At 43.0% G+C, this 27,729-nt stretch overlaps 1 protein-coding gene and 2 long non-coding RNA genes across 9 annotated transcripts in view; 2 read left to right on the forward strand and 1 right to left on the reverse strand.

The window, feature by feature from the left end:
- Nucleotides 1–24,618, reverse strand: part of LOC139572746 (peroxisomal carnitine O-octanoyltransferase-like) — a 30,908-nt gene extending 6,290 nt beyond the window's left edge. The window contains exons 1-11 of one of the 6 annotated variants that reach the window (XM_071395490.1): nt 24,429–24,618; nt 16,553–16,572; nt 16,120–16,222; nt 15,897–16,021; nt 5,260–5,441; nt 2,758–2,882; nt 934–1,042; nt 752–845; nt 540–665; nt 347–448; nt 138–221 (exon numbers count right to left, since the gene is read on the reverse strand). In XM_071395490.1, the coding sequence (XP_071251591.1) occupies nt 138–221; nt 347–448; nt 540–665; nt 752–845; nt 934–1,042; nt 2,758–2,882; nt 5,260–5,441; nt 15,897–16,021; nt 16,120–16,222; nt 16,553–16,564 (1,062 nt within the window). In that variant the 5' untranslated portion in view covers nt 16,565–16,572; nt 24,429–24,618. The other 5 variants (XM_071395491.1, XM_071395489.1, XM_071395492.1 and 2 more) reach the window with 5 other exon arrangements.
- On the forward strand, nt 13,355–19,695 carry LOC139572747 (uncharacterized). 2 transcript variants are annotated; one of them, XR_011674472.1, is made up of 3 exons: nt 13,355–14,386; nt 16,108–16,259; nt 19,231–19,695. It is a non-coding gene; the product is annotated as an uncharacterized lncRNA (long non-coding RNA). The 2 variants fall into 2 exon arrangements; XR_011674473.1 differs by lacking the exon at nt 16,108–16,259.
- LOC139572748 (uncharacterized) overlaps nt 22,361–27,729 on the forward strand; it is a 39,483-nt gene continuing 34,114 nt past the window's right edge. Inside the window, exon 1 of the long non-coding RNA XR_011674474.1 lies at nt 22,361–22,935. This is a non-coding gene — a long non-coding RNA (uncharacterized lncRNA). The remainder of the gene's footprint in view (nt 22,936–27,729) is intronic.

Consider the following 27,729-nt stretch of genomic DNA (forward strand, 5'->3'; position numbering starts at 1 on the left):
TCCACTGAAATGAACAGGAGTGTCTCACACTCAGCAATACTTATGCGTCCGGTTTAGCAGGCCAGTACGGCACTTAGAATTAAGGACAAACAAGATATACAGTCACTTAAAATAAGTTCAATAGAAACAGTATTTACCTTCCACTTGCCGTCTGTAGCTTTGAGCTGCTGATCCACATAGTAACAGTGAGTTACCAGCACCATGGCATCGTAGGGGGCATGCTGCAACACACACCATCAATTACCATATATAGGAGCACACTCACAACAAAACATCATTACACTACTGCTAACAGAGGAGTATTGTTATTTCAAATCGTCTCTCTCTCTACAAAACAGTAACACACGTCACAATTGGATCCGAAGGTTCCGTCAGCAAAGGAGATGGAGTTGTAGGACTTGTCTCCCCAGCGGATGGTGGGGTCTCCTGTCAGCGCTTCCCGGGTCACCTGGGTGCAAAGACCAAAGGTCAGATTATACCATACTAAGGATGGTATGGATGCCTGTGGTGTGTGTGTGTGTGTGTGTTTGTGTACGTACCGGTGTGTAGTTCTCTGCAGTAGCGTAGGGTTTAGCATCGTCCAGTGAGATCACAAACAGACTGCTCTGGATGGTCTCTAAGATGGTCTTATTGGCTGGATCTATACCTATCAGATACTCCCTGGCCTACAGACACAGAGAGAGCGAGAGAGAGAGAGAGAAAGGTTTAGGGCATGGTGATGTCCATTCTATACAGCCAACTTCACACACACCTTAGCCCAGCGTGTCCTCTCCTCTGAGGTGAGAGCGGCGACACCATCTCCCGCTGGCTCCTCCTCACAACACTGCTTCACATGGGTCAGCTGCCTACACACACACACACAAAGGCACATAAATACATGCAAATATATGCAGATGCACACAAATATACCTAAATATCCACCGGCCAGAATACCTGAGCAGCTCTGGAGGGGTAAGAATGTGTCCGTCACACACTGCATCAAACGAGAAGAAACGCCCCTTGCACATCACCACCACATGGGAGGGGCATGGACCCTCGCTCTCTACAACACACACAGAAAAAACATCAATACATACAGTACCAGTCAAAAGTTTGGACACACCTACTCATTCCAGGGTTTTTCTTTATTTTTTACAATTTTCGACATTGTAGAAAACTATGAAATAACACATATGGAATCATGCAGTAACCAAAAAAGTGTTAAACAAATCAACCTATATTTTATATTTGAGATTCTTCAAAGTAGCCAATCCTTGCCTTGATGGCAGCGTTGCACACGCTTGGCATTCTCTCAACCAGCTTCACCTGGAATGCTTATCCTGTCACGCCCTGACCGTAGATTGCTTTGTATGTTTCTATTTTTTGTTTGGTCAGGGTGTGATGTGTGTGGGTATTCTATGTCTGGGTATTCGATGTTGTAGGTCTAGGTTTTCTGTTTCTGTGTGTTTGGCCTGGTGTGGTTCCCAATCAGAGGCAGCTGTCTATCGTTGTCTCTGATTGGGAGCCATATTTAGGTAGCCTGTTTTCCCACTTTTGTTTGTGGGTGGTTGTTTCCTGTTTAGTGTTTTGTTTCACCTTTCAGGACTGTTCGTTTGTCGTTTTTGTTGTTTGTCAAGTGTTTTCGTATTTTATTAAAGAAATATGACCACTTACCACGCTGCACCTTGGTCCTCCTCTCCTTCCTCCAACGAGAATCGTTACATATCTAACCGTTTTTAAGGAGTTCCCACATATGCTGAGCACTTGTTGGCTGCTTTTCCTTCACTCTGCGGTCCAACGGATCCCAAACCATCTCAATTGGGTTAGGTCGGGTGATTGTGGAGGCCAGGTCATCTGATGCAGCACTCCATCACTCTCCTTAGTCAAATAGCCCTTATTTCGGGTCATTGTCCTTTTGAAAAACAAATTATAGTCAAACCAGATGGGATGTCGTATCGATGCAGAATGCTGTGGTAGCCATGCTGGTTAAGTGTGCCTTGAATTCGAAATAAATAATTGAGTGTCACCAGCAAAGCACAATCACACCTCCTCTTCCATGCTTCACGGTGGGACCAACACATGCAGAGATCATCTGTTCACCTACTCCGCGTCTCACAAATACACGGAGCTTGGAACCAAAAATCTAAAATCTGGACTCATTAGACCAAAGGACAGATTTCCACCAGTTTTATGTCCATTGCTTGTGTTTCTTGGCCCAAGCAAGTCTCTTATTATTATTGGTGTCCTTTAGTAGTGGTTTCTTTGCAGCAATTCGAGCATGAAGGCCTGATTCAGACGGTCTCCTCTGAACAGTTGATGTTGAGATGTGTCTGTTACTTGAACTCTCTGAAGCACTTATTTGGGCTGCATTTTCTGAGGCTGGTAACTCTAATGAACTTATCCTCTGCAACAGAGGTAACTCTGGGTCTTCATTTCCTGTGGCGGTCCTCATGAGCCAGTTTCATCATAGCGCTTGATGGTTTTTGTGACTGCACTTGAAGAAACGTTCAACGTTCTTGAAATATTCCAGATTGACTGACCTTCATGTCTTAAAGTAATCAGTACACACATCCACACACACATGGAAAACACACACACACACACACACACACACACACACACACACACACACACACACACACACACACACACACACACACACACACACACACACACACACACACACACACACACACCTAAATAAATAACATAGAGTACTACACACAAAAACAAAACACAAACATCATATTGCATGGCGGTGTCGGGGGGGTCACCTACCTGTCTTAAAGTAGTTAATGATGGTATCCTTGGTGACTCCAGGAACTTTACATGTACAGAACAGCATTCTGAACTGGTCCATATCCAACACCACATTACCAGCTTTATGAGGGTCCAGCCTCTCCCTGTCGGGGACCACACAGTCAGAGAGTGTGTACTGAACGTGTGTAGGGATACACAAGGTACACACCGTCCAACTAAATGCTTAGTTGCAGGTTCCTTCTCGACAATGAAACAACAATAAGAAATAAAATATAATAATATGAACATAAAGTAACTGGCTCAGTAGAATATAATAAATACAGTGGGGCAAAAAAGTATTTAGTCAGCCACCAATTGTGCAAGTTCTCCCACTTAAAAAGATGAGAGAGGCCTGTAATTTTCATCATAGGTACACTTCAACTATGACAGACAAAATGAGAAAAAAAAATCCAGAAGATCACATTGTAGGATTTTTAATGAATTTATTAGCAAATTATGGTGGAAAATAAGTATTTGGTCAATAACAGAAGTTTATCTCAATACTTTGTTATATACCCTTTGTTGGCAATGACAGGTCAAATGTTTTCTGTAAGTCTTCACAAGGTTTTCACACACTGTTGCTGGTATTTTGGCCCATTCCTCCATGCAGATCTCCTCTAGAGCAGTGATGTTTTGGGGCTGTTGCTGGGCAACACGGACTTTCAACTCCCTCCAAAGATTTTCTATGGGGTTGAGATCTGGAGACTGGCTAGGCCACTCCAGGACCTTGAAATGCTTCTTATGAAGCCACTCCTTCGTTGCCCGGGCGGTGTGTTTGGGATCATTGTCATGCTGAAAGACCCAGCCACGTTTCATCTTCAATGCCCTTGCTGATGGAAGGAGGTTTTCACTCAAAATCTCACAATACATGGCCCCATTCATTCTGTCCTTTACACGGATCAGTCGTCCTGGTCCCTTTGCAGAAAAACAGCCCCAAAGCATGATGTTTCCACCCCCATGCTTCACAGTAGGTATGGTGTTCTTTGGATGCAACTCAGCATTCTTTGTCCTCCAAACACGACGAGTTGAGTTTTTACCAAAAAGTTATATTTTGGTTTCATCTGACCATATGACATTCTCCCAATATTCTTCTGGATCATCCAAATGCTCTCTAGCAAACTTCAGACGGGCCAGGACATGTACTGGCTTAAGCAGGGGGACACGTCTGGCACTGCAGGATTTGAGTCCCTGGCGGCGTAGTGTGTTACTGATGGTAGGCTTTGTTACTTTGGTCCCAGCTCTCTGCAGGTCATTCACTAGGTCACCCGTGTGGTTCTGGGATTTTTGCTCACCGTTCTTGTGATCATTTTGACCCCACGGGGTGAGATCTTGCGTGGAGCCCCAGATCGAGGGAGATTATCAGTGGTCTTGTATGTCTTCCATTTCCTAATAATTGCTCCCACAGTTGATTTCGTCAAACCAAGCTGCTTACCTATTGCAGATTCAGTCTTCCCAGCCTGGTGCAGGTCTACAATTTTGTTTCTGGTGTCCTTTGACAGCTCTTTGGTCTTGGCCATAGTGGAGTTTGGAGTGTGACTGTTTGAGGTTGTGGACAGGTGTCTTTTATACTGATAACAAGTTCAAACAGGTGCCATTAATACAGGTAACGAGTGGAGGACAGAGGAGCCTCTTAAAGAAGAAGTTACAGGTCTGTGAGAGCCAGAAATCTTGCTTGTTTGTAGGTGACCAAATACTTATTTTCCACCATAATTTGCAAATAAATTAATTGAAAATCCTACAATGTGATTTTCTGGATTTTTTTTCTCATTTTGTCTGTCATAGTTGAAGTGTACCTATGATGAAATTACAGGCCTCTCTCATCTTTTTAAGTGGGAGAACTTGTGCAATTGGTGGCTGACTAAATACTTTTTTGCCCCACTGTATTTGAAACAACTATAATACATTTACATTTACATTTAAGTCATTTAGCAGACGCTCTTATCCAGAGCGACTTACAAACACAATTTATAGTTCAATATAAACACGTGTTTTGGGGAAGGGGGGGGTTGGAGGGCAAGTGTTTAAATTGTGCATTATTTAGCAATCGTAGCAGTAGTTGTGATGCGTGTGCAACCTTAATATATATACACGGAGTGTACAAAACATTAAGAACACCTTCCTAATATTGAGTTGCACGCCCTTTTGCCCTCAGAACAGCCTCAATTTGTTGAAGCATGGACTCTACAAGGTGTCGAAAGCGTTCCACAGGGATGCTGGCCTATGTTGACTCCCCGTTCAAAAGGCACTTCAATATTTGATCTAACCTGTCATTCAACCTCTGAATGACACACATACATCCATGTCTCAATTATCTCAAGGTTAAAAATCCTTCTTTAACCTGTCTCCTCCCCTTCATATACACTGATTGAAGTGGAATTAACAAGTGACATCAATAAGTGATTATAGCTTTCACCTGGATTCACCTGGTCAGTCTATGTCATGGCAAAAACGTGTTTTGTACACTCAATGTGAGTATCTTACGTGCGAAGCAGGTCCCAGTACTGTAGAGTGTGCCACATGCTAATGCTGGTCCTCTGTAGCTGTACTCCCTCTGTAGGGGGCCAGCAGTGCTCTAGGTAGGGTGCAGGCCCTCCGAAGTTCACATTCAACTGGGAGGGATAACGTAATTCCAGATAGGCTGCATTCAACCACCACTCCTCCAACTGCAGGAAAACACACACACACAGAATAAAACATGAAACACTGCAGGGAGACACCATAATGACTGCAGTATTTAAAACACTCAAAGATTCCCTTTTGTAGTTGTTCAGGGTGGAGCATGGTGTGTGACCAGAACCAGTTCCCACAGGTTCTAGCTGTGCAGTGTGTTGTGTGTGTGTGTTGAGTGTAGAGGTCGACCGATTAATCGGAATGACCGATTAATTAGGGCCGATTTCAAGTTTTCATAATAATCGGTAATCGGCATTTTTGGACACCGATTATGGCAGATTACATTGCACTCCAGGAGGAGACTCCGTGGCAGGCTGACTACCTGTTATGCGAGTGCAGCAAGGAGCCAAGGTAAGATGCTAGCTAGCATTAAACTTATCTTTTAAAAAACAATCACTCAACCAATCATAATCACTAGTTAACTACACATGGTTGATGATATTACTAGTTTATCTAGCTTGTTATGCGTTGCATATAATCGATGCGGTGCCTGTTAATTTATCATTGAATCACAGCCTACTTAGCCAAACAGGTGATTTAACAAGCGCATTCACAAAAAAAGCACTGTCATTGCACCAATGTGTACCTAACTGTAGCAGTGTGATGTTGTTCCCCTAGATTACGCACCAAATTGCACACAAGGACCAATTCAAATAGGCCAGGTCAAGAGGGGATGTTAATAATTTGATAATAATAATAATAATTCAGTGTATTTTTTTATTTAATTACAGCTGCATAGCTAATGTTTTTATTTGGTGTACAAACACTTTTTCATACCAATATTGTACATACATGTGATTGTAAAAGTTTTGTATATTTTGGTTTGGCCCATTGCGGGTTATCTGTATTCCCATACCCCTTTATCGTTCTCTTTTGCCTGACCCTCGGCTAGCAAGGTATGTTGTCCTTGGCTCCGAAACTGTTTAATATACAACCGTCATAAGGTTATACAATGTACTGTTCTGCAACCATAAGTTTGTTATAGTGTGGACAGTGTAGGAATTTATGTTAACAAGTTTCACAGAGCTCACTGACTGGGGTATCTGTTGTAACTTGTGAGTACTTGTGACAGTGGTTGAGTGAGTGTCCATGAGCTCGCGCAGGTGCCCGAGAGCTGTGACTGCGCCAAGGGTAACATGTGTGTTGTCTCTTCGTGTGCAGGTATGTCTTTTATTTTGTCAGAATTATGTTCTGTATAGTTTTACTTGTATGGTGTGCTGTTGTGCAGCGAGTGTGTGCACGCAGCACCTGTTAATTCCTTTTGGCGCTCTTTTGCCTGACCCTCGGCTAGCAAGGTGCCCGAGAGCTGTGACTGCGCCAAGGGTAACATGTGTGTTGTCTCTTCGTGTGCAGGGCAAATAAAAAGATTTCAACGAGCAGACCATCAGTTGTGGCAGCGTCCTAATTAAAAATACACAACGCAGAATGAACCACGCTACAAACTGGTGCTGCGACCTGCCGACTGGTTAGCTCAAGCTGACCACCGGAGCTGTGCATGTGGAGGAGATGCGCGATCCGCGCATGCGTACTTGTTGATGGTTTGCTATAAGTGAATGTATACTGTAAATAGTGAAGGTGAATGTAGCATATTCACTAGATAATTGTATTGGTGTTTATTTGTATGTTTTGAGGGAATTTGTTTATTGCATTTTTTTTGGTATTTGTATGCAGTAAATTACATTGTAGCTTAGTTCTCTATTGAGCCATGGAAGACTCTCAAGTCCATAAGATGAGTTATGCTGGGGATTTTGGTGTGGTTAGTGTGGGTAGAGGGAGGGGTGTCCATGCATTTACACCATTTGTACAGTCAGCTCCTGGGAGTAGAGTGTTTGCTAGTCCTGAGTTTACAAGCACTGGGAGGGGTAGGCTGTTTACTCCACCTGACCAGGGTATCCCACCTCTGTCTCTTGATGTACCATCGTCCCCAGTCCTCAGTAATAATGGGACACCGAGTCAGCTTAGTGACCTTATAAAGCAGATTGGTTCAGAGATAGGAGAATCTATCAGGGCGAGTTTACTGCAGCCTGGGGCTTCAAGTCTTTCTCCTGCCCATTCCCCTGACCAATCCCAGCAGTTTCCCCTGCCTGAACAATGTGGGTCAACTTTTATTGATGCGTCCAAGCTGAATCTGGTTGTGAAGTCAGAGGTTAGTGCTCCACCTTTCTTCAGGGGTGATGGCTCAGATGAGTACTCTGTCCTGGAGTGGGAGGAGCTAATGGGAGTCTACCTAGAGAAGAGGGGTTACACTGGGTCTGAGAATGTTGGGGAGGTGATGTCTAGGCTCATGGGGAGGGCACGGGATGTGACCAAAGTCTGGATGCGTAACAACCCTGTTGTCACAGATGTTAAGGCAGTGTTCAGTGTTCTCAAGCAACACTTTGGGGATACTGTCTACTCAGGTATGCCATTAGCTGATTTCTATTCAATGAAACCATATGCTAATGAGGGTCCACTAGATTTCTGGATTAGCCTTAACAAAGCTGCAGACGCAGCTGAACAGTATCTTGTAGGTGAGGGTAGAACTTTGCCCAATCAGCGCTCAGAGTTGGCAGTCATGTTTGTACGCAACTGTCCTGATAAAGAGTTGGCCCAAGTGTTCAAATGCAAACCCCTTCGTGACTGGACAGCCAGTGAGGTACAGGATCGTTTGGATGAACTGTTAAGGGAGCGTAAAGCATGTAGAATACAACTTTCACAGCAGGTGGCTGCTGTCTTCGACTCCCCCCAGGAGGAAGTGGATCCTGAAAGCAGACCTAATGTGTCATCTTTTTCTCGATGTGGCCGTGAACCAGAACAGGCCCAATCTGTATCTGAGGGTGGGACATTAGAGAAAGTTTTGAGTATGCTAGAGAAGGCTCTTGTCAGCAATACTCAGTCTGTGAACAGAGGGCCCCGTAAACAGTTCCCCAAACGTGAGCGTGAGTGCGCTGTCTGTGGAAGCACTAATCACTGGACCAAAGCTCACTGTCAGATGCACCAGCTGTGTTTCAAGTGCTTCTCTCCTGGCCACATGAGCTTTGACTGTAGTGAGACTGGGAAGCGAAAGAGCCCTGGATGTGGACAGACTGGCAGGTCTGGAAAACTAGAAAGCCTCCATTCTGAGGAGGGCAATGTGGGGCAGGCAAATTTTTCCTCCACTGATGATGATGATATCCAATCTGTTTATTCTTATTTTTGTGAGTCAGTACCCAAGAACAACACAGTAATTTTTCAGAACACAATGAGAATTTCTCAGAATGACAGTTTGTTTTACACCACCGTGCTAGTACAGGATAAAGTTGAGCTGAAGGGGATGTTAGATAGTGGGTCCATGGCTACTACTCTGCGCGCAGATATTGTACCTCGGTTGAGGGAGGCAGGAGTGGTAGAGGGGAACTTTCTAGCTCCTTCAGACATCATACTGGTGGGTTGTGGTGGGACGCAAACTAGCCCAGTGGGCATGTGTGACTTGAAACTACAGCTTTATGGCTTCAGTTATGTAGTCCCAGTGCTTATTGTAGATGGGCAGGTTGATGAACTCATTGTTGGCACTAACATGTTGAAGTCTCTGATTAGACAGTTCAAATCAAATGACAGCTACTGGCGGGTGGTGGGTACGCCAGGTCCTTCTGGCCAGTGTGAGGACAGCCAGTTCCTGCGTCTCCTATCAAATCTGGAGAGATGGAGAGGAGACTCCATCCCAGATAAAGTGGGCACCATTAAGTTGAAGAGGGCAGTAACGCTCCAACCCATGAGTGAGCATCTGGTGTGGGGCCGCTTACCTCCAAAGACAAAACTCTCTGTGGGCAGTACTGTTGTTGTCGAGCCTAGCACGTCTCGTTGTGTGAATCGACACATACTAGTAGGGAGAGTAGTTACGCCTCTGTGGGGGGATGGATGGCTCCCTGTGAAGATTGTGAATCCAACAACTTCGCCAGTTACCCTGAGACGAAATGCTAAAGTGGCAGATGTGTACCCTTGTATTGCATTGGAGGATTTTGATGATGTCAAGCAGCAAGCTGCTTACCAGAACGTGGCAAAGTACAATGTGACAGCTCACATGGCAGTCTTACAGCTAAGAGTTCAGTTGGTGGCAGTGTAGTTAATGACAACAGTACACTGAGCAATCTTGGACTTCAAGGCCTGTCTGTTGAGGAGTGTCCAGTTTCACAGTTCTGGAAAGACAAACTTGTCGGTTTAATTGAGAAGTATGACACGGTGTTCTCTAGACATAGCCTGGATTGTGGAGAGGCAAAAGAGTTCTGCCATCGCATACGGCTGACTGATGACCGCCCATTTCGATTACCTTATCGTAGGCTTTCTCCAGCTGATTACCAAAAACTCAGGGAAACACTGGATGATATGGAGGAAAAGGAAATCGTCAGAAAATCCAGCAGCGAGTATGCCTCACCATTGGTGCTGGTATGGAAAAAGAATGGGGACTTGCGTCTATGTACTGACTTTAGGTGGTTAAACGCCCGCACAGTGAAGGATGCTCATCCCCTGCCTCATCAGGCTGATGTACTGGCGGCGCTGGGAGGTAATGCCTTCTTCAGCACAATGGACTTGACATCTGGGTACTACAATGTGCCACTGCATGAAGAGGATAAGAAATACACAGCCTTTTCCTCTCCTTTAGGTCTGCACGAGTACAATCGTTTGCCTCAGGGCCTTTGCAACAGCCCAGCTACTTTTATGAGAATGATGCTGACCATCTTTGGGGACCAAAACTTTCTAAGTCTCCTTTGCTATTTGGATGATCTGATGGTTTTTGCTAAGACGGAGGAAGAGAGTCTGCAGAGACTTGAGATGGTTTTCCAGCGGTTGCAGGAGCACAATCTTAAACTGTCTCCGTCTAAGTGCAAGTTTTTGAGGAGGTCTGTTAAGTTTTTGGGCCACATCATTTCTCAGGAGGGCGTAGCCACTGATCCTGCTAAGGTTCAAACCATTTTGAATGTGACTGAGAGTGAGATGATGGAAGCTGATGGTGTCACTCCGTCTCCTAGCAAAATCCGTTCTTTCCTTGGTATGGTAGTATACTATCAACACTACATTGAGAATTGTTCCATGGTTGCTAGGCCATTGTTTCAGCTGACTACAGGTCAGAAGAAGCCTAGGAGAGGCAAGGGCAGAAAGAGGCCTGGTCCCTCTCGCAGGCTCACTGCTGCAGACTGGACTGCTGAATGTCAACTCGCTTTTGAAGCTTTGAAAGCAGCACTAGTTGACCAGGCACTGCTGGCTCATCCAGATTTTTCTCAGCCATTTTTGCTTTCTGTTGATGCATCTACTAGTGGTTTGGGAGCTGTACTATCCCAAGTGCAAGATGGGAAGGCCATAGCCAGGCCAATAGCTTTTGCTAGTAAATCTCTTAATCATGCACAATCCAAGTATCCTGCTCACCGGCTGGAATTTCTAGCCATGAAATGGGCCATTCATGATAAGTTCAGCCATTGGCTGCGAGGGCATAAGTTTACGGTGTGGACCGACAACAATCCACTCAAATATATTCTTACAAAGCCGAGACTTGATGCATGTGAGCAGAGATGGGTTGCAAAGCTGGCACCTTTTGATTTTGATATCCAGTACATACCAGGGCCCAAGAATGTCGTTGCTGATGCTTTGAGCAGAGAGCCATTTGTCCGCTCCAAAGTTCTGCACCGACTGACAAGAATTCCATATGATGTCCTGCTGGAGGAAGCCAGAGGTCTTCAACTGGATGATGTACAAGACATGTTCTGTCTCTCCTGTGAGCAGCCCGAGGCTGGCTGTGGAACGTCTATGGCTCCTGGGAGTGAGTTGAGTAGAGCTGGAGACGATGTCAGTGGGTTGGTTTCCTGTGAAGAGGTGTCTGCTGTCCTCCATGCCCATCGCCGATGGGATGATGGTGCCACAGTGAGGGCCGTTTCACATGTGCAGCACCTTGAGAAGTTGATGTCCATGGGTCAGAGCCCTTTACCTGTCCTTACACACAAGGAGCTGTATGATAACCAGTCACTGGATCCTATCATCAGCAGAGTCATGTTCTTTGTAGATAGAGGCCGGCGCCCATCTAGGAGAGAGCGAGTCTTTGAAGCTAAAGAAACAGTTTATACTCTAAGACAGTGGGGGAAACTCACCACACGGTTAGGGATTCTGTATCGTGTCTCAAAACACCCAGTGAGTAAGAAGAAAATATTTCAGTATGTCGTACCTGTGTCTTTGAGAGGCCTTGTGTTGAAGGGAGTTCATGATGATGCTGGTCATCAGGGTCAGCAGCGCACATTGTGGCTCACGAGACAGCGGTTTTACTGGGAATCTATGGAGAAGGATGTCAAGGAATACGTGGCCCACTGTAAGAGATGTGTGTCGAGTAAAGCACCTGAGCCTGAAGCAAGAGCTCCACTTGTCTCCATTGTGACAACGGCACCTTTAGAACTTGTGTGTATTGATTTCTGGACTGCAGAAGATTCAAACAACAAGTCTATTGATGTGTTAGTAGTGACTGATCACTTTACTAAGCTGGCCTGTGCGTATCCATGTCCAAACCAGTCTGCTAAGACTGTTGCTCGTGTTCTCTGGAATAATTTCTTCTGCATTTATGGGTTCGCTGATTGCATCCATTCTGACAGGGGTGCTAACTTTGAGAGTTTACTTATTGCAGAATTACTTCAGTTATCTGGTGTTGAAAAGTCCCACACCACACCTTATCATCCCATGGGTAACGGTCAAGCAGCACGTCTGAATCGCACACTGGGTGGGATGATTAGAGCTCTGCCAGCTAGGTCTAAGGCTAAATGGCCTCAGATGTTGAACACATTGACATTCTCCTATAACTGCACTGTTCATGAGACTACTGGGTTTCCACCCGTCTTCTTGATGTTCGGACGCACCCCTAGGTTGCCGGTAGATGTTATGTTTGAAAGCGTGCTGTTGGATGGGGACACAGTAGATGTGGATAAGTATGTCCAGTCTCTGGGTGAGGATCTGAGAGAGGCCATGACATTGGCCCAGCAGCATGCCAGTAAGCAACAAAAGAGACAAGCCGAGGTCTACAACAGACGGTCTAAGGGTCACTCGGTGCAGAAGGGAGATAGAGTTCTGCTTGCTAACAAGGGGGAGAGGGGCAAGAAGAAACTGGCTGATCGCTGGGAGAGTGTGGTGTACATAGTGGTTGCAAAGAACAGCTCACTGAACACATATCGTATCCAACACCCTACCACTGGACGCATCAAAACTGTGCATAGGAACCTGATTATGCCAGTCAACTTTCTGCCTTTACCTTCGTGGGAGGAACCTGAGGGTCACGAATCTCTATCGAGTGGTGACGTGATCTCTGAGATCTCTGCAAAGTCCAGCCAAATGGATGGGAGTGACGCCAGGACTGTACACTGGGTAGCAGGCCTTCCTGAGTCTTCTGGGAGGATACTCCAAGAGGATGGTGAAGTCCCGGCTGATGAAAGTGAGGTGGAACAACCGTATGAAGTCCCCTTAAGTGAGGTGTGCTCAGCAGAAGTGGACCAGAGAGATATCCCCGAAGCCTACAAGAGTTCTGATTGCGAAACTCCATTCAGTGTGGATGATGTTACCTTGGTTGAAGATGCTTCGTCAGTGTGGTCTGTGACAATCTACCAGGATTCTGATCAGTCGTCTGATACTACTAGTGTTGAGTCGGTAACTGAAAGTGTGCTGGCTCCGGAGATGCGGATCTGTAGTACTCCCCATCCTGAGGTTAGACCTCTGAGCAGGGTTAGTGCTGTCTGTGACATTCCTGCTAGGTTTGTGGGTGAGGGTGTTCGGACTAGACTAGGTAGACTTATTAAGCCAGTGGATAGGCTAATCCAAACTATGTCTACACAGGAAATGAAACAGTTCTTGGTTTCTCAGTGACGGTAGGATATTGCCTACCTTTTCTTTTTATATATATATATATATATATATATATATGTAGGAATCTAAGCATGTCTTAGAATGATTTGTGGGTTTGTCTAATATATTTGACAATTCATGTAACTTTGTGTGTAGTCCATCGGCATAAAATGTATATGGCATTTTTCGTATACGGTTGAATAAGGGATTAGCTACCCCTTATTTTTCCTAATCCTTCGCAGGATAGCTTTTCAGCTGATCGACCATTTGTGGGTCTAGAATTAAGGGACTACACTGGGTTACTCTGTCGCCCTGTGGGTGCTAATTTTTTTTCTTTCTTTGCTTTGTTAGCTTCGAGGTAATGTGTTTTGTTTTGGGCCTATAATCTAGTGTAAAACAGTGGGGGTGAATGTAGCAGTGTGATGTTGTTCCCCTAGATTACGCACCAAATTGCACACAAGGACCAATTCAAATAGGCCAGGTCAAGAGGGGATGTTAATAATTTGATAATAATAATAATAATTCAGTGTATTTTTTTATTTAATTACAGCTGCATAGCTAATGTTTTTAGTTGGTGTACAAACACTTTTTCATACCAATATTGTACATACATGTGATTGTAAAAGTTTTGTATATTTTGGTTTGGCCCATTGCGGGTTATCTGTATTCCCATACCCCTTTATCGTTCTCTTTTGCCTGACCCTCGGCTAGCAAGGTATGTTGTCCTTGGCTCCGAAACTGTTTAATATACAACCGTCATAAGGTTATACAATGTACTGTTCTGCAACCATAAGTTTGTTATAGTGTGGACAGTGTAGGAATTTATGTTAACAAGTTTCACAGAGCTCACTGACTGGGGTATCTGTTGTAACTTGTGAGTACTTGTGACAGTGGTTGAGTGAGTGTCCATGAGCTCGCGCAGGTGCCCGAGAGCTGTGACTGCGCCAAGGGTAACATGTGTGTTGTCTCTTCGTGTGCAGGTATGTCTTTTATTTTGTCAGAATTATGTTCTGTATAGTTTTACTTGTATGGTGTGCTGTTGTGCAGCGAGTGTGTGCACGCAGCACCTGTTAATTCCTTTTGGCGCTCTTTTGCCTGACCCTCGGCTAGCAAGGTGCCCGAGAGCTGTGACTGCGCCAAGGGTAACATGTGTGTTGTCTCTTCGTGTGCAGGGCAAATAAAAAGATTTCAACGAGCAGACCATCAGTTGTGGCAGCGTCCTAATTAAAAATACACAACGCAGAATGAACCACGCTACATAACCATAAACATCAACGCCTTTCTTAAAATCAATACACAAGTATATATTTTTAAACCTGCATATTTAGTTAATATTGCCTGCTAACATGAATTTTTTTAAACTAGGGAAATTGTGTCCCTTCTCTTGCGTTCTGTGCAACAGAGTCAGGGTATACGCAGCAGTTTAGGCCGCCTGGCTCGTTGCGAACTGTGTGAAGACCATTTCTTCCTAACAAAGACAGCCAACTTCGCCAAACGGGGGATGATTTAACAAAAGCGCATTCGCGAAAAAAGCACAATCGTTGCATGAATGTACCTAACCATAAACATCAATGCCTTTCTTAAAATCAATACACAGAAGTATATTTTTTTAAACCTGCATATTTAGATAAAAGAAATTCATGTTAGCAGGCAATATTAACTAGGGAAATTGTGTCACTTCTCTTGCGTTCATTGCACACAGAGTCAGGGTATATGCAGCAGTTTGGGCCGCATGGCTCGTTGCGAACTAATTTGCCAGAATTTTACATAATTATGACATAACATTTAAGGTTGTGCAATGTAAAAGCAATATTTAGACTTATGGATGCCACCCGTTAGATAAAATACGGAATGGTTCCGTATATCACTGAAAGAATAAACGTTTTGTTTTCGAAATGATAGTTTTTGGAATTTACCATATTAATGACCCAAGGCTCGAATTTCTGTGTGTTATTATATTATAATTAAGTCTATGATTTGATAGCGCAGTCTGACTGAGCGGTAGTAGGCAGCAGCAGGCTCATAAGCATTCATTCAAACAGCACTTTCCTGCGCTTCCCTGCAGCTCTTCGCAATGCTTCAAGCATTGCGCTGTTTATGACTTCAAGCCTATCAACTCCCGAGATTAGGCTGGCAATACTAAAGTACCTATTAGAACATCCAATAGTCAATAGGTATATGAAATACAAATGGTATAGAGAGAAATAGTCCTACAATAACTACAACCTAAAACTTCGTACCTGGGAATATTGAAGACTCATGTTAAAAGGAACCACCAGCTTTCATATGTTCTCATGTTCTGAGCAAGGAACTTAAACGTTAGCTTTTTTACATGGCACATATTTCACTTTTTCTTTCCTCTCCAACACTTTGTTTTTGCATTATTTAAACCAAATTGAACATGTTTCATTATTTATTTGAGACTAAATTGATTTTATTGATGTATTATATTAAGTTAAAATAAAAGTGTTCATTGTTCATTCAGTATTGTTGTAATTGTCATTATTACAAATATATATATAAAAACCGGCCGATTAATCGGTATCAGCATTTTTTGGTCCTCCAATAATCGGTATCGGCATTGAAAAATCATAATCGGTCGACCTCTAGTTGAGTGTGTGTACCCAGTTCCTGCGTGTCCTGGCTCTCTGCAGTAGTTTTTGGTGCAGGTCTTTGCCGATGCCCTCTCCAAACCTCTTCACTATGGCTGCAGCCACCTGGTACTCCTCCTCTGTAGCAAACGGCCGCACTGGAAAATACACACAGACATTTCAGTAACTAGACACATTTTTGTCCAGGGTCCAAACTAACTGCGCTTCTCTATCACACATGCAGCTGACATCTCACCTGCATCCAGGTAGTTGGCAAGGCTCCCCTCTAGAGACGGTACAGGGAGAGGAGGCAGGCTATGCTGGTACTGGAACGTCCGCTCAGTGGGGAACTCTGACACCTGGTTGGTCATGTCACCTACAGCACCAAAACACCTGGTTAGCCATGTTGTCACCTACAATACCAAAACACCTGGTTAGCCATGTTGTCACCTACAATACCAAAACACCTGGTTAGCCATGTTGTCACCTACAATACCAAAACACCTGGTTAGCCATGTTGTCACCTACAATACCAAAACACCTGGTTAGCCATGTTGTCACCTACAATACCAAAACACCTGGTTAGCCATGTTGTCACCTACAATACCAAAACACCTGGTTAGCCATGTTGTCACCTACACCACCAAAACACCTGATTAGCCATGTTGTCACCTACAATACCAAAACACCTGGTTAGCCATGTTGTCACCTACAATACCAAAAAAACTGGTTAGCCATGTTGTCACCTACAATACCAAAACACCTGGTTAGCCATGTTGTCACCTACAATACCAAAACACCTGATTAGCCATGTTGTCACCTACAATACCAAAACACCTGGTTAGCCATGTTGTCACCTACAATACCAAAACACCTGATTAGCCATGTTGTCACCTACAATACCAAAACACCTGGTTAGCCATGTTGCCACCTACACCACCCAAAAACCTGGTTAGCCATGTTGTCACCTACAATACCAAAACACCTGTAAAAGGAATTTCCAGGTGAACAAAACAGAAGAGCAGTCGCAGATGAAGACAATTTCAAATCAATCCTGTTAATTACAAGTTGCAACAGGGAGACACCACCCAGCATTGAAGCAGAGAAAATGTCTAACTGGCCTCTTGGAGACAGAACCTTTAATATCTTAATCAGACAGCACCAAATGTTCTGGAAACAGCAGCCTGAGAGGCTTGTAGGAAGTCAAAACAAAAAGGCAACGACTTTGTCAGCTGCTACTGAATCACAGTGTCATCAATACCATACAACAGTGAAATATCAGCGTGTCCTCCAGTCTGGCATTATGCACTATCGACGAATATGAGAATAATCCATATTTTTTATGTTTTATTTTAATTTAACCTTTATTTAACTAGGCAAGTCAATTAAGAACAAATTATTATTTACAATGACGGCCTACCAAAAGGAAAAAAGGCCTCCTGCGGGGACCGGGGATAAAACAATTAAAATAATAATAATTCAGCATCATGTCTATTGACCATCAACCCGCACCTTGAATGTCACAAAACAGAAAATCCAATATGCTAACCATTGTGTAGATTACTCTAAACTAAATATTAACTTCAGTCATCTTAGATTTCCCCATTACAAGCACCAAAACACCTGGTTAGTCATGTTGTCATCTACAGCACCAAGACACCTGGTTAGCCATGTTGTCCCCTACAGCACCCAAAAACTTGTTTAGCCATGTTGTCAAAAACACCACCAAAACACCTGGTTAGCCATGTTGTCCCCTACAGCACCAAAACACCTGGTTAGCCATGTTGTCACCTACACCACCAAAACACCTGGTTAGCCATGTTGTCACCTACAGCACCAAAACACCTGATTAGCCATGTTGTCCCCTACAGCACCCAAAAACTTGTTTAGCCATGTTGTCAAAAACACCACCAAAACACCTGGTTAGCCATGTTGTCCCCTACAGCACCAAAACACCTGGTTAGCCATGTTGTCACCTACACCACCAAAACACCTGGTTAGCCATGTTGTCACCTACAGCACCAAAACACCTGATTAGCCATGTTGTCACCTACACCACCAAAACACCTGGTTAGCCATGTTGTCCCCTACAGCACCAAAACACCTGGTTAGCCATGTTGTCCCCTACAGCACCAAAACACCTGATTAGCCATGTTGTCCCCTACAGCACCAAAACACCTAGTTAGCCATGTTGTCCCTTATAGCACCCAAAAACCTGGTTAGCCATGTTGTCCCCTACAGCACCAAAACACCTGATTAGCCATGTTGTCCCCTACAGCACCAAAACACCTAGTTAGCCATGTTGTCCCTTATAGCACCCAAAAACCTGGTTAGCCATGTTGTCACCTACACCACCAAAACACCTGGTTAGCCATGTTGTCACCTACACCACCAAAACACCTGGTTAGCCATGTTGTCACCTACACCACCAAAACACTTGGTTAGCCATGTTGTCACCTACATTAACAAAACACCTGGTTAGCTATAGGCCCACTGTCCCCTAGCCTGTTAGACTCTAGGAATCAAAGTGTGGACTAGACAATCCTCCACTTTCGTCTAACTTTTAGATTACATTTAAAAAATCTTGGATCTTGGACCATGCTAACTGTACGGGAGAGTGGGGTAAGTTGAGACATTTTTCAAGGGAAATATAGTATTCTTTCAAAAAATATATATTTCAGGATGTTGTGTATCCCTGGAAATAATCAGAATTATTGTAAACAGTTTTGAAAACATAGCTTGTCACACAAAAAGTGGTCTCTTAGCACCACATACCATGGGGTAAGTTGAGTTGCAGGACAGGGTGAATTAAAGCGTCTTCACATTTCTGTACTGAATGAAATAATACCACTACCTTTTAAAACCATGTCTATCTTTATTTTCTAAACACATATTTTTTTCTTTTTTGGGGCTTTTAATCACTTTAAGCACATTTTTAAGCTGCAAAATGTACCTTTTTGGGCAACCTAACCAAATTCAATGTGAGTTCTGTCATTCTCATTCAAAGCAAGTCTAAGAAGCAGTAGATATGTTCTATGTGGGCTATTTCTATGCTTCCCATTCTTAAGTTTGATTTTAGCGTCTTTTACTTTCGGTTTTGTACACCAGCTTCAAACAGCTGAAAATACAATATTTTTGGTTATTGAAAATATTTCACAGTGGTTTAGATGGTACATTGATTCTCTATACCCCTCACACTCAACTCTGGACCTCGAAGCCAGTTCCACTGCACTGTCAAGTTGACTGGATGTGCGTGCTTTGGGTGGTGGACCACTCTTGATACAGACGGGAAACTGTTGAGCGTTAAAAACCCAGCAGCGTTGCAGGTCTTTTTCGATATTGTCTCAAAGCTGCAACTTTCCAACAGGCTCGGGAGAGGCGGAGGTGGAGTCATGCATTCTCCAAAACATCACCTGCCTAACATCACTCCTTAACCAATGTGTCGGAGGAAACACTGTTCAACTGGCGACCGGTGTCGGCCCGCAGACACCCGGCCCACCACAAGGAGTCGCTAGAGCGCGATGAGACAAGTAAAGCCCCACCGGCCAAACCCTCCCCTAACCCGGACGACGCTGGGCCAATTGTGCACCGTCCTATGGGACTCCCGGCCACGGCCGGTTGTGGCACAGCCCAGGAATGAACCCGGGTCTGTAGTAACGCCTCAGACCGCTGCGCCACTCGGGAAACCCTAGTGTTGCAGTTCTTGACACACAGGTGCGCCTGGCATCTACTACCATACCCCATTCAAAGGCCATTAAATATTTTGTCTTGTCAAGTCACCCTTGCAATAACGCATTGCGTTATGCCTGAAATAAAATAAAATAAAAATTGCTCAACTTGCCATTCGCTCAATTTACTCCAAGGTAAACATTTACTATATTAACCCACACAGCTACAAGGATGCACTTTCATGCTAGGTTTCAGACCTCATACTGAAGCTTATAGAGACCCCAACTGAGGCAGCAGCTACTCTTCCTGGAGTCCAAACACATTAAGGCACTTACTATTACGCGGACCCAAGAGCAGACTCAGACGAGGAGACTGGGATAATGTAACCAAGATATTTATTCAAAAACAGGGGGAAGATGGGGTGCAGGCCAGGGAAAGCTCGGGCGGGTTGCAGGGAGCCAGGTGCTGAGGCTGGAGCGAGGGGAGTTGTGGCTGGGTAAGCAGGTCTGGAGAGGAATCCAAGGAAGCAGTAGAGTGGGGGGGTCCAGGACAGGGTAGCAGGACTGACGAGATGTGGGACTGGAGACAGGGACCAGAGTCAGAGCCGACAGAACTGTAGCGGAGAGGAAAACATCATCAGGCAAAGGAAAACAGGCACAACACAAAAACAGGATCTATGCAGGAACAAACGGCTAAAAACGCAGACCGACTGAGCAGAGGTTACGATCTGGCAGCGTGGAAGTGGCAGGGCTGAGTATTTGTAAAGGTCTTGATTATGGAACAGGTTGCAGCTGGTGGGGATCTGCTCTGCCTCCAGCACTCCTGTCTCTACCCACATAATCACACACACACACACACACACACACACACACACACACACACACACACACAGAGAAAGATAGCACTGGGGGAGTTCTGGCAGGTTAGGGAGATACAGGATGAGCAGTAGAGGGCGTGGCAGGCACAGAAGTAACAGTACGCCCCCCCCCCCCCCCCCCCTCTACGGGCGCCAATTGGTGCCCAACCAGCCTTATCTGGGTGTGAGGTATAGAAAGCACGTAAGACGTAATCAAACGATTTTATATATATTTGTAATAATGACAATTACAACAATACTGAATGAACACTTTTAATTTAATATAATACATAAATAAAATCTATTTAGTCTCAAATAAATAATGAAACGTTCAATTTGGTTGAAATAATGCAAAAACACAGTGTTGGAAAGTAAAAGTGCAATATGTGTCATGTAAAAAATCTAACGTTTAAGTTCCTTGCTCAGAACATGAGAACATGTGAAAGCTGGTGGTTCCTTTTAACATGAGTCTTCAATATTCCCAGTTAAGAAGTTTTAGGTTGTAGTTACTTTTGTAGGCACTTTAGTATTGCCAGCCTAATCTCGGGAGTTGATAGGCTTGAAGTCATAAACAGCGCTGCTAAGAGCTGCTGGCAAATGCAGTAAAGTGCTGTTTGAATGCTTACATGCCTGCTGCTGCCTACCACCGCTCAGTCAGACTGCTCTATCAAATAGCAAATCATAGACTTAATTATAATATAATAAACACACAGAAATACGAGCCTTAGGTCATTAATATGGTCAAATCCGGAAACTATTATTTCGAAAACAAAACGTTTATTCTTTCAGTGAAATACGGAACCGTATTTCTGTTATATTGCTGTTACATTGCACAACCTTCAATGTTATGTCATAATTATGTAAAATTCTGTCAAGTTAATTACGGTCTTTGTTAGGAAGAAATGGTCTGAGCCAGGCGGCCCAAACTGCTGCATATACCCTGAGTCTGCTTGTACTGAACGCAAGAGAAGTGACACAATTTTCCTAGTTAATATTTCCTGCTAACATGAATTTATTTTAACTAAATATGCAGGTTTAAAAAATATAAACTTGTGTATTGATTTTAATAAAGGCATTGATGTTTATGGTTAGGTACATTGGTGCAACGATTGTGCTTTTTTCGCGAATGCGCTTTTGTTAAATCATCACCCGTTTGGTGAAGTAGGCTGTGATTCGATGATAAATTAACAGGCATCGCATTGATTATATGCAACGCAGGACAAGATAGTTAAACTAGTAATATCATCAACCATGTGTAGTAACTAGTGACTTTATTAAGATTGATTGCTTTTTATAAGATACGTTTAATACTAGCTAGTAACTTACCTTGGCTCCTTGCTGCACTCGCGTAACAGGTGATCAGCTTGCCACGCAGTCTCCTCGTGGATTGCAATGTAATCGGCCATAATCGGCATCCAAAAATGCTGATTACCGATTGTTATGAAAACTTGAAATCGGTCCTAATTAATCGGCCATGCCTGTTTACAATCCTGGGTTACTCCAAGCAGTTTAGTCACCTCAATTTCCTCATTATTCATTACAATATTTAGTTGAGGTTTAGGGTTAAGTGAATAATTTGTCCCAAATACAATTTTTAGTTTTTGAAATATTTAGGACTAACTTATTCCTTGCCACCCATTCTGAAACTAACTGCAGGTCTTTGTTAAGTGTTGCAGTCATTTCAGTCACTGTAGTAGCTGACATGTATAAGGGTAAGGGAAAGGGGGATACCTAGTCAGTTACACAGCTGAATGCACACAACTGAAATGTGTCTTCCGCATTTAACCCAACCCTTCTGAATCTGAGAGGCGCAAGGGGCTGCCTTAAATCAACATCCACATCTTCGGCACCCGGGGAACAGTGGGTTAACTGCTTTGCTCAGGGGCAGAACGGCAGATTTTTACCTTGTCAGCTCGGGGATTCAATCAAGCAACCTTCCGGTTACTGGCCCAACGCTCTAACCACTAGGCTATCTGCCGTAGTGTTCAGTCATCCGCATTCATAGACACACTGGCATGTCGTTGGTAAAGATTGAAAAAAGTAAGGGGCCTAGACAGCTGCCCTGGAGAATCCCTGATTCTACCTGGATTATGTTGGAGAGGACTACACTCTCGGTGTTCGGTTATCCACATTATAGCAGGGAGTGTAAAGCCATAACACATACGTTTTTCCAGAAGCAGACTCTGATCGATAACGTCAAAAACCGCACTAAAGTCAAGACAAAACAGTCCCCACAAACTTTTTATCATAAATGTATCACAGCCAATCACCAGTCATGTGTAAAAGTGCTGTGCTTCCCAATAAGCATGCTGAAAGTCTGTTGTCAATTTGTTTACTGCAAAATAGCCTTGTATCTAGTCAAACACTGTAAAAAAGCCTGTCCCTTTAAGAACTCAGTGATGACATCACAGCTATCACAAGCTGGCAGAGTGTTTAGTTCATTACCAAGTGCAGCTGGCTACCTACTGCTGTGAACACAAATCTCAGTTTTAGACATTCTTTACTTTCTGGACAATTTATTCATCACTGTGCGTGAAAACCAAAACTGTAAGTAATGTATATGTTTTCCCCTTGTTTTACTGACGAAGTTGTCAATAGTTAAAGAATATTTTGTAATTATTACAGCATTATGTGTCTCGTTTTTATGCTAGCTATCTAACATTCTTAGCTACATTTTCACCTGTCATTGTTAGCTGGTTAGTCTGATGTTGCTAGCCACTTGTATTTTCGTTTCAGTCATTGGTTTAGTATAACAGATGAGAGCTGTATATCATGTTTGTTATTGCTAAATGAATGTACATTATCTTAGTACTGATGCCATTGTATTCATGTTTATTATTTCCAGATCACATCTTGTATGGATAAATGGACAGTTAATTGGATAATACCTGCTGAGTGACATAGCACAGAATTGCAAACATTGTTAATCTCCAATCAACATTAAAGAACCCTAAACTGAGGAACTGTCTTTCTCACTGTTTCTCTAATAAGAGTACAATCTCCATAACACTAACCTACTCAATCAATGTATACATTCCAGAGGCATCAACCTCTAATTAGAAAACAAAAAAATCTCCAAAAGTGTACTAAGGGTTGGTAACAGGCTGATTGGTCGGCTATTTGAGCCAGTAAAGGGGGCTTTAGTATTCTTGGGAAGCAGAATGACTTTTGCTTCCCTCCAAGCTTGAGGGCACAAACTTTCCAGTAGGCTTAGATTGAAGATATGACAAATAGGAGTGGCAATATCATCCGCTATTATCCGTAGTAATTTTCAATCCAAGTTGTCAGAACCCGGTGGCTTGTCATTGTTTATAGACAACAATAATTTGTTCCTCTTCCACATTCCCTTTGTGGAATTCAAAATTACAATGCTTGTCTGCGTTTGTTGTTGGCATGTCATGCCTAAGTTTGCTAATATTGCCAATGAAAAAAAATATTAAAGTAGTTGGCAATATCAGAGTCCGATCTGATTCAACGAATGATGGAGCTGAGTTTGCATTTTTATAGAACAATCTTTAAATTATTTGCTTTGATTTAGATACAAGCATCATGAAACCTCCCAAAAAATGTATGACTTGATGAAATTCCAGTTTTATGGACCTAACGTTAACTTCCTTACAACTTTTTCCATATTTGGTCAAATTATAAATGTTGTTTATGGTTTCCTAGAAACAAGGGTGGCTCAACCTACCCCTTTGGCTCAATGTACCCCAATCTCCCCTACTACAGTACAGTCACTATCTACGAAGATAGTTGTAGAATTTGTAGCTGGGCAATTCCATTGTAACGGAATTACTCTGAGACTCAGGTTTTTAACTTTAAAATGTTTGCCAAACAAAAACCATTGATTTCAAAGTTTAACAAACCATACAACCAAATCGGAGTATCAGAGAAATTCCACATAAACATGAAAATTGCCCAGCTAGAGCTAGCTGGCCCCTGAGGCCGTTGCATTGTTTTCACGGCTCGAATGTAGGTCAGTTTCAGTTTGCAGTCCGATCGAAGCAGCTTAATCCCACAAACATAACAAGCAAACTCACCTTAGTATTTAGCGATATTCTGCAAATTCCGATATGTGGAAAGTTGTTTTCGCTCGTCCATTCAAAATAAAAATTATGTTGCGGCTATTTTCTAGACTAGACTGTAGAGGAAGGCGCTTGCGGTAGTTTCGTGTTGTTGCTCCGCCTGTGGTGTATGCGGCGCTTCTTATCACCTTTCACCCAGTAAATGTTCATCACCTTTCACACAGTAAATGGTCATGGCTAGAAGGGATACAGCTTTTGTCAAAAGTGTATTTATTTTGGCATTTTAGCTAACTCTGACCTTTTTCCAAATCATAACCTATATATCCTAACGTGCTGCGTTAATTATCCTAACATGCTGTGTAAATTCTCCTAACCTGCTACGAAAAGTCAAATTTGACAAAAGCTGTATCCCATCTAGTCAACCCTAGGTATCGGACTGCCAACACCCGGAAGAGTGGAGTGGTGATATTATTACACGTGACTTGGCTTTATTCATTCTTCATGGATATCTATTGTGAGACTACTAAAACACTCCTCTTAAAATAGTTGTTTGATCTTTACACGAGGCCAGATGTGCATGCATTCTTGTACGGTTGCACTTTTAGATAGTGCATTGTCAGCATTAGATCCTGGTGCATTACCTGCCATTACAGTGTATATGAAACATCACACAAACTGTGATCAGTGATGATCACGGCGCCATACAGATTACAGAAACAGCATCATTTTAAGGCTGCGTTACACATTTAATGCGCAATGGGTTGTACCATAACTGTGTATTAGTACAAAAATTAAAAATAAATACATATTATATCTCAAAACAAGCACATAAAGGCTTCCTAATTCATAAAGGTCACGTTAACTGACTGATATTATCTCATAGAATACAACATATTAGATCTCCTAAGCCAACATTTCTGTGTATATCCCAAAACCTCATTCTTTCCCTATTAGAAATGGCCAACAAAGCAAAGACAGAAAATGCTAACTAATTTCTGTTTTTGAGGACTACAAGCTGGCTAGCTCTATATGCAACTGGATTTCCAGCAAAGTTGCTCATTGGTTGTTGAAAATAACATAAATATTTTCCATGACAACTTTTGAAGCCTTGAAAATAGAATTTTAATTATAAAGTCTAAAACAAACATTTAGCTGTTAGCTAGGCAAGTTGAGATATTTTAAAGCTTAAAGCCAGACTCAGTAAGTCTCATTTACATAATTTGTGATTATGAAGTGAGTTCGTAAATACATTTTGACTATCTACACTGATTTTTAGAGCACTCTCGTTTGAGTGTGCCAGAGCGGAGAATAACTGATGAATTTACAAACGCACAACACCTGTTGAATATGACAGGTGTCAGTAAAGGTTGGCAAAAAAACAATAAAATTGTTGCTAGCAGCACAGTTAGTCACTCATGTTGCAATTGTGGTGGGAACCATGGAATGCCCAACAAGGGTGAAAGAGAATGAGGTGGCCAAAGTCGGGGCTATCCAGAGCATTTCATATGCAGCGGCTGTTAAAAGGTGTTCCTGAAGAGTCCTTGGTGGTGGATAGGCCTTCACTGAAGGCTGCATGGGTTGCCTTTCAAATCAAATGTTTGATTTAATTTAAAAGCAGGGGTTGCTTTTCAGCAGCAGGACCAAGATATGTTAAAGGTTAAGAAGGTGGACTTTGTGGCCTTTATAGCCAATGCTGATTAATGGCACTGCCAAGGTGGAGAGGAAGTCCAGGAAAATAGATATCACTGTCGTTGCGGTGGGGACTTCTCGTGGAGGAGTTGCATGGAGTATTGTCACAAGCCTTACTACCCTCTCAGGTCATCGAGCCTGAGAAGGGAGATATTCAGATTCGAAGGAAGGGATTTTGGTTTTGTCAATGTGTTTAAAAAAAAAAAATGTTTTATTTTGGGGTGGATTAAGTTAGTTTTTCCTATCGCGTATGGGTAGTATTTTTACCTTGTTTTTCTCAATACACCTTTTTGGGTTGTAGTCTGCCATAAAACCCACAGAAGAATAAGAAGAATTTACAGTCACTAAACACCATACCCAAACCGGACGTGCGTCCGCTAGCTCTTTTGGCTCCCAAACGGCTCTTTAAAAAAAATGTTTTGTATTTATTCAAGTCAAACAGTTTGCGATAGTTTGACTATGATTGGTTTTAAAACAATTCTAATTAAATTATTAAATGAATTCATACTCTACCTTAACCACAATCTATTTAAAAATGCATTGGTTTGTTATGAAAAAGAATGCTATTAAACATTTGCATTTAAAGTATAACTTTTTAATGTATATAAACAAAGTGCATATAAATCTAACCATTCAAAACGAATACAATCTGAACAGCATAATAGAATATTGCACCATATCAAAGAAAAATAAATAATGTGCAAAACTGCAGCATCCCACTTAAAACATTAAACTGGTCCCTCTTTCTCTCTCTTTTTTATTGCCATGTTATAACCAGCAGCACACGGCAATGCTGACCATATTTAGCTTTTATGAGAGATTTGCATTCAGAAATGCAAGCTGCCTCACTTTCGAGGGGCTGATGCGGTTTCTTCTCTCAGTAATTATTTGTCCCGTTTTTGAGAAGACCCTCTCAGAGGGAACGGATGTGGCCACTATGCAGAGTCTCCCTGTCATGACTTTAGTAAGCCGTGGGTAGACAGAGGTCTTGTTCTTCCACCAGCTCAGAAGATCTGCAGATCTTTGGAGGAGGGGATCCTCCATATAGGACCGGACCTCCATTATGGCATCTGCTGAGGGATTCCTTTGTGCTGCATCCCCAGTTGCTCTCTCGTCAAACAGCATTCAAACAGCAGACGTTTGTGGCACTACTGCTGGTGCTTCTGCTCCATCTGATCCCTCTTCTTCCTGTTGCTCTGGTGCCTGAGCCAGCTGACTGCTGGGGCTGTCCCTCCCTGCTGCTGAGGTTATTCGTTGAAGAGCCTCATCAATCGCTCTGGCATTACTGAAGGCTAACTTCTTAAACCTGGGGTCAAGTGCAGCGGTTCTGATAGCACGTGATTATATTCCATTCTGTGGAACTTTCTGTCCATTGATGAACATAGGGTGTCCATCAACTCTGTCACATGTCCTGTGGTTACATTTGCTTCTCTCTGGTGGCTGGCTGTGATTCGCTGCAGACCCTTACACAGGAGTATAATTTGAGGCTGTCACATAGCTGAAAAGAGAGAACAGTAACTTATTAGTTCAGGTTCATGTTTTGTCTACTGATACTACATTCTCATTTACTGCTCATATACATATATAATACTGGATTAAATAATGATATGGTAATAACTGCTTACTG

Source organism: Salvelinus alpinus, chromosome 4 (assembly GCF_045679555.1).
Source record: "Salvelinus alpinus chromosome 4, SLU_Salpinus.1, whole genome shotgun sequence".
Taxonomy (NCBI): domain Eukaryota; kingdom Metazoa; phylum Chordata; class Actinopteri; order Salmoniformes; family Salmonidae; genus Salvelinus; species Salvelinus alpinus.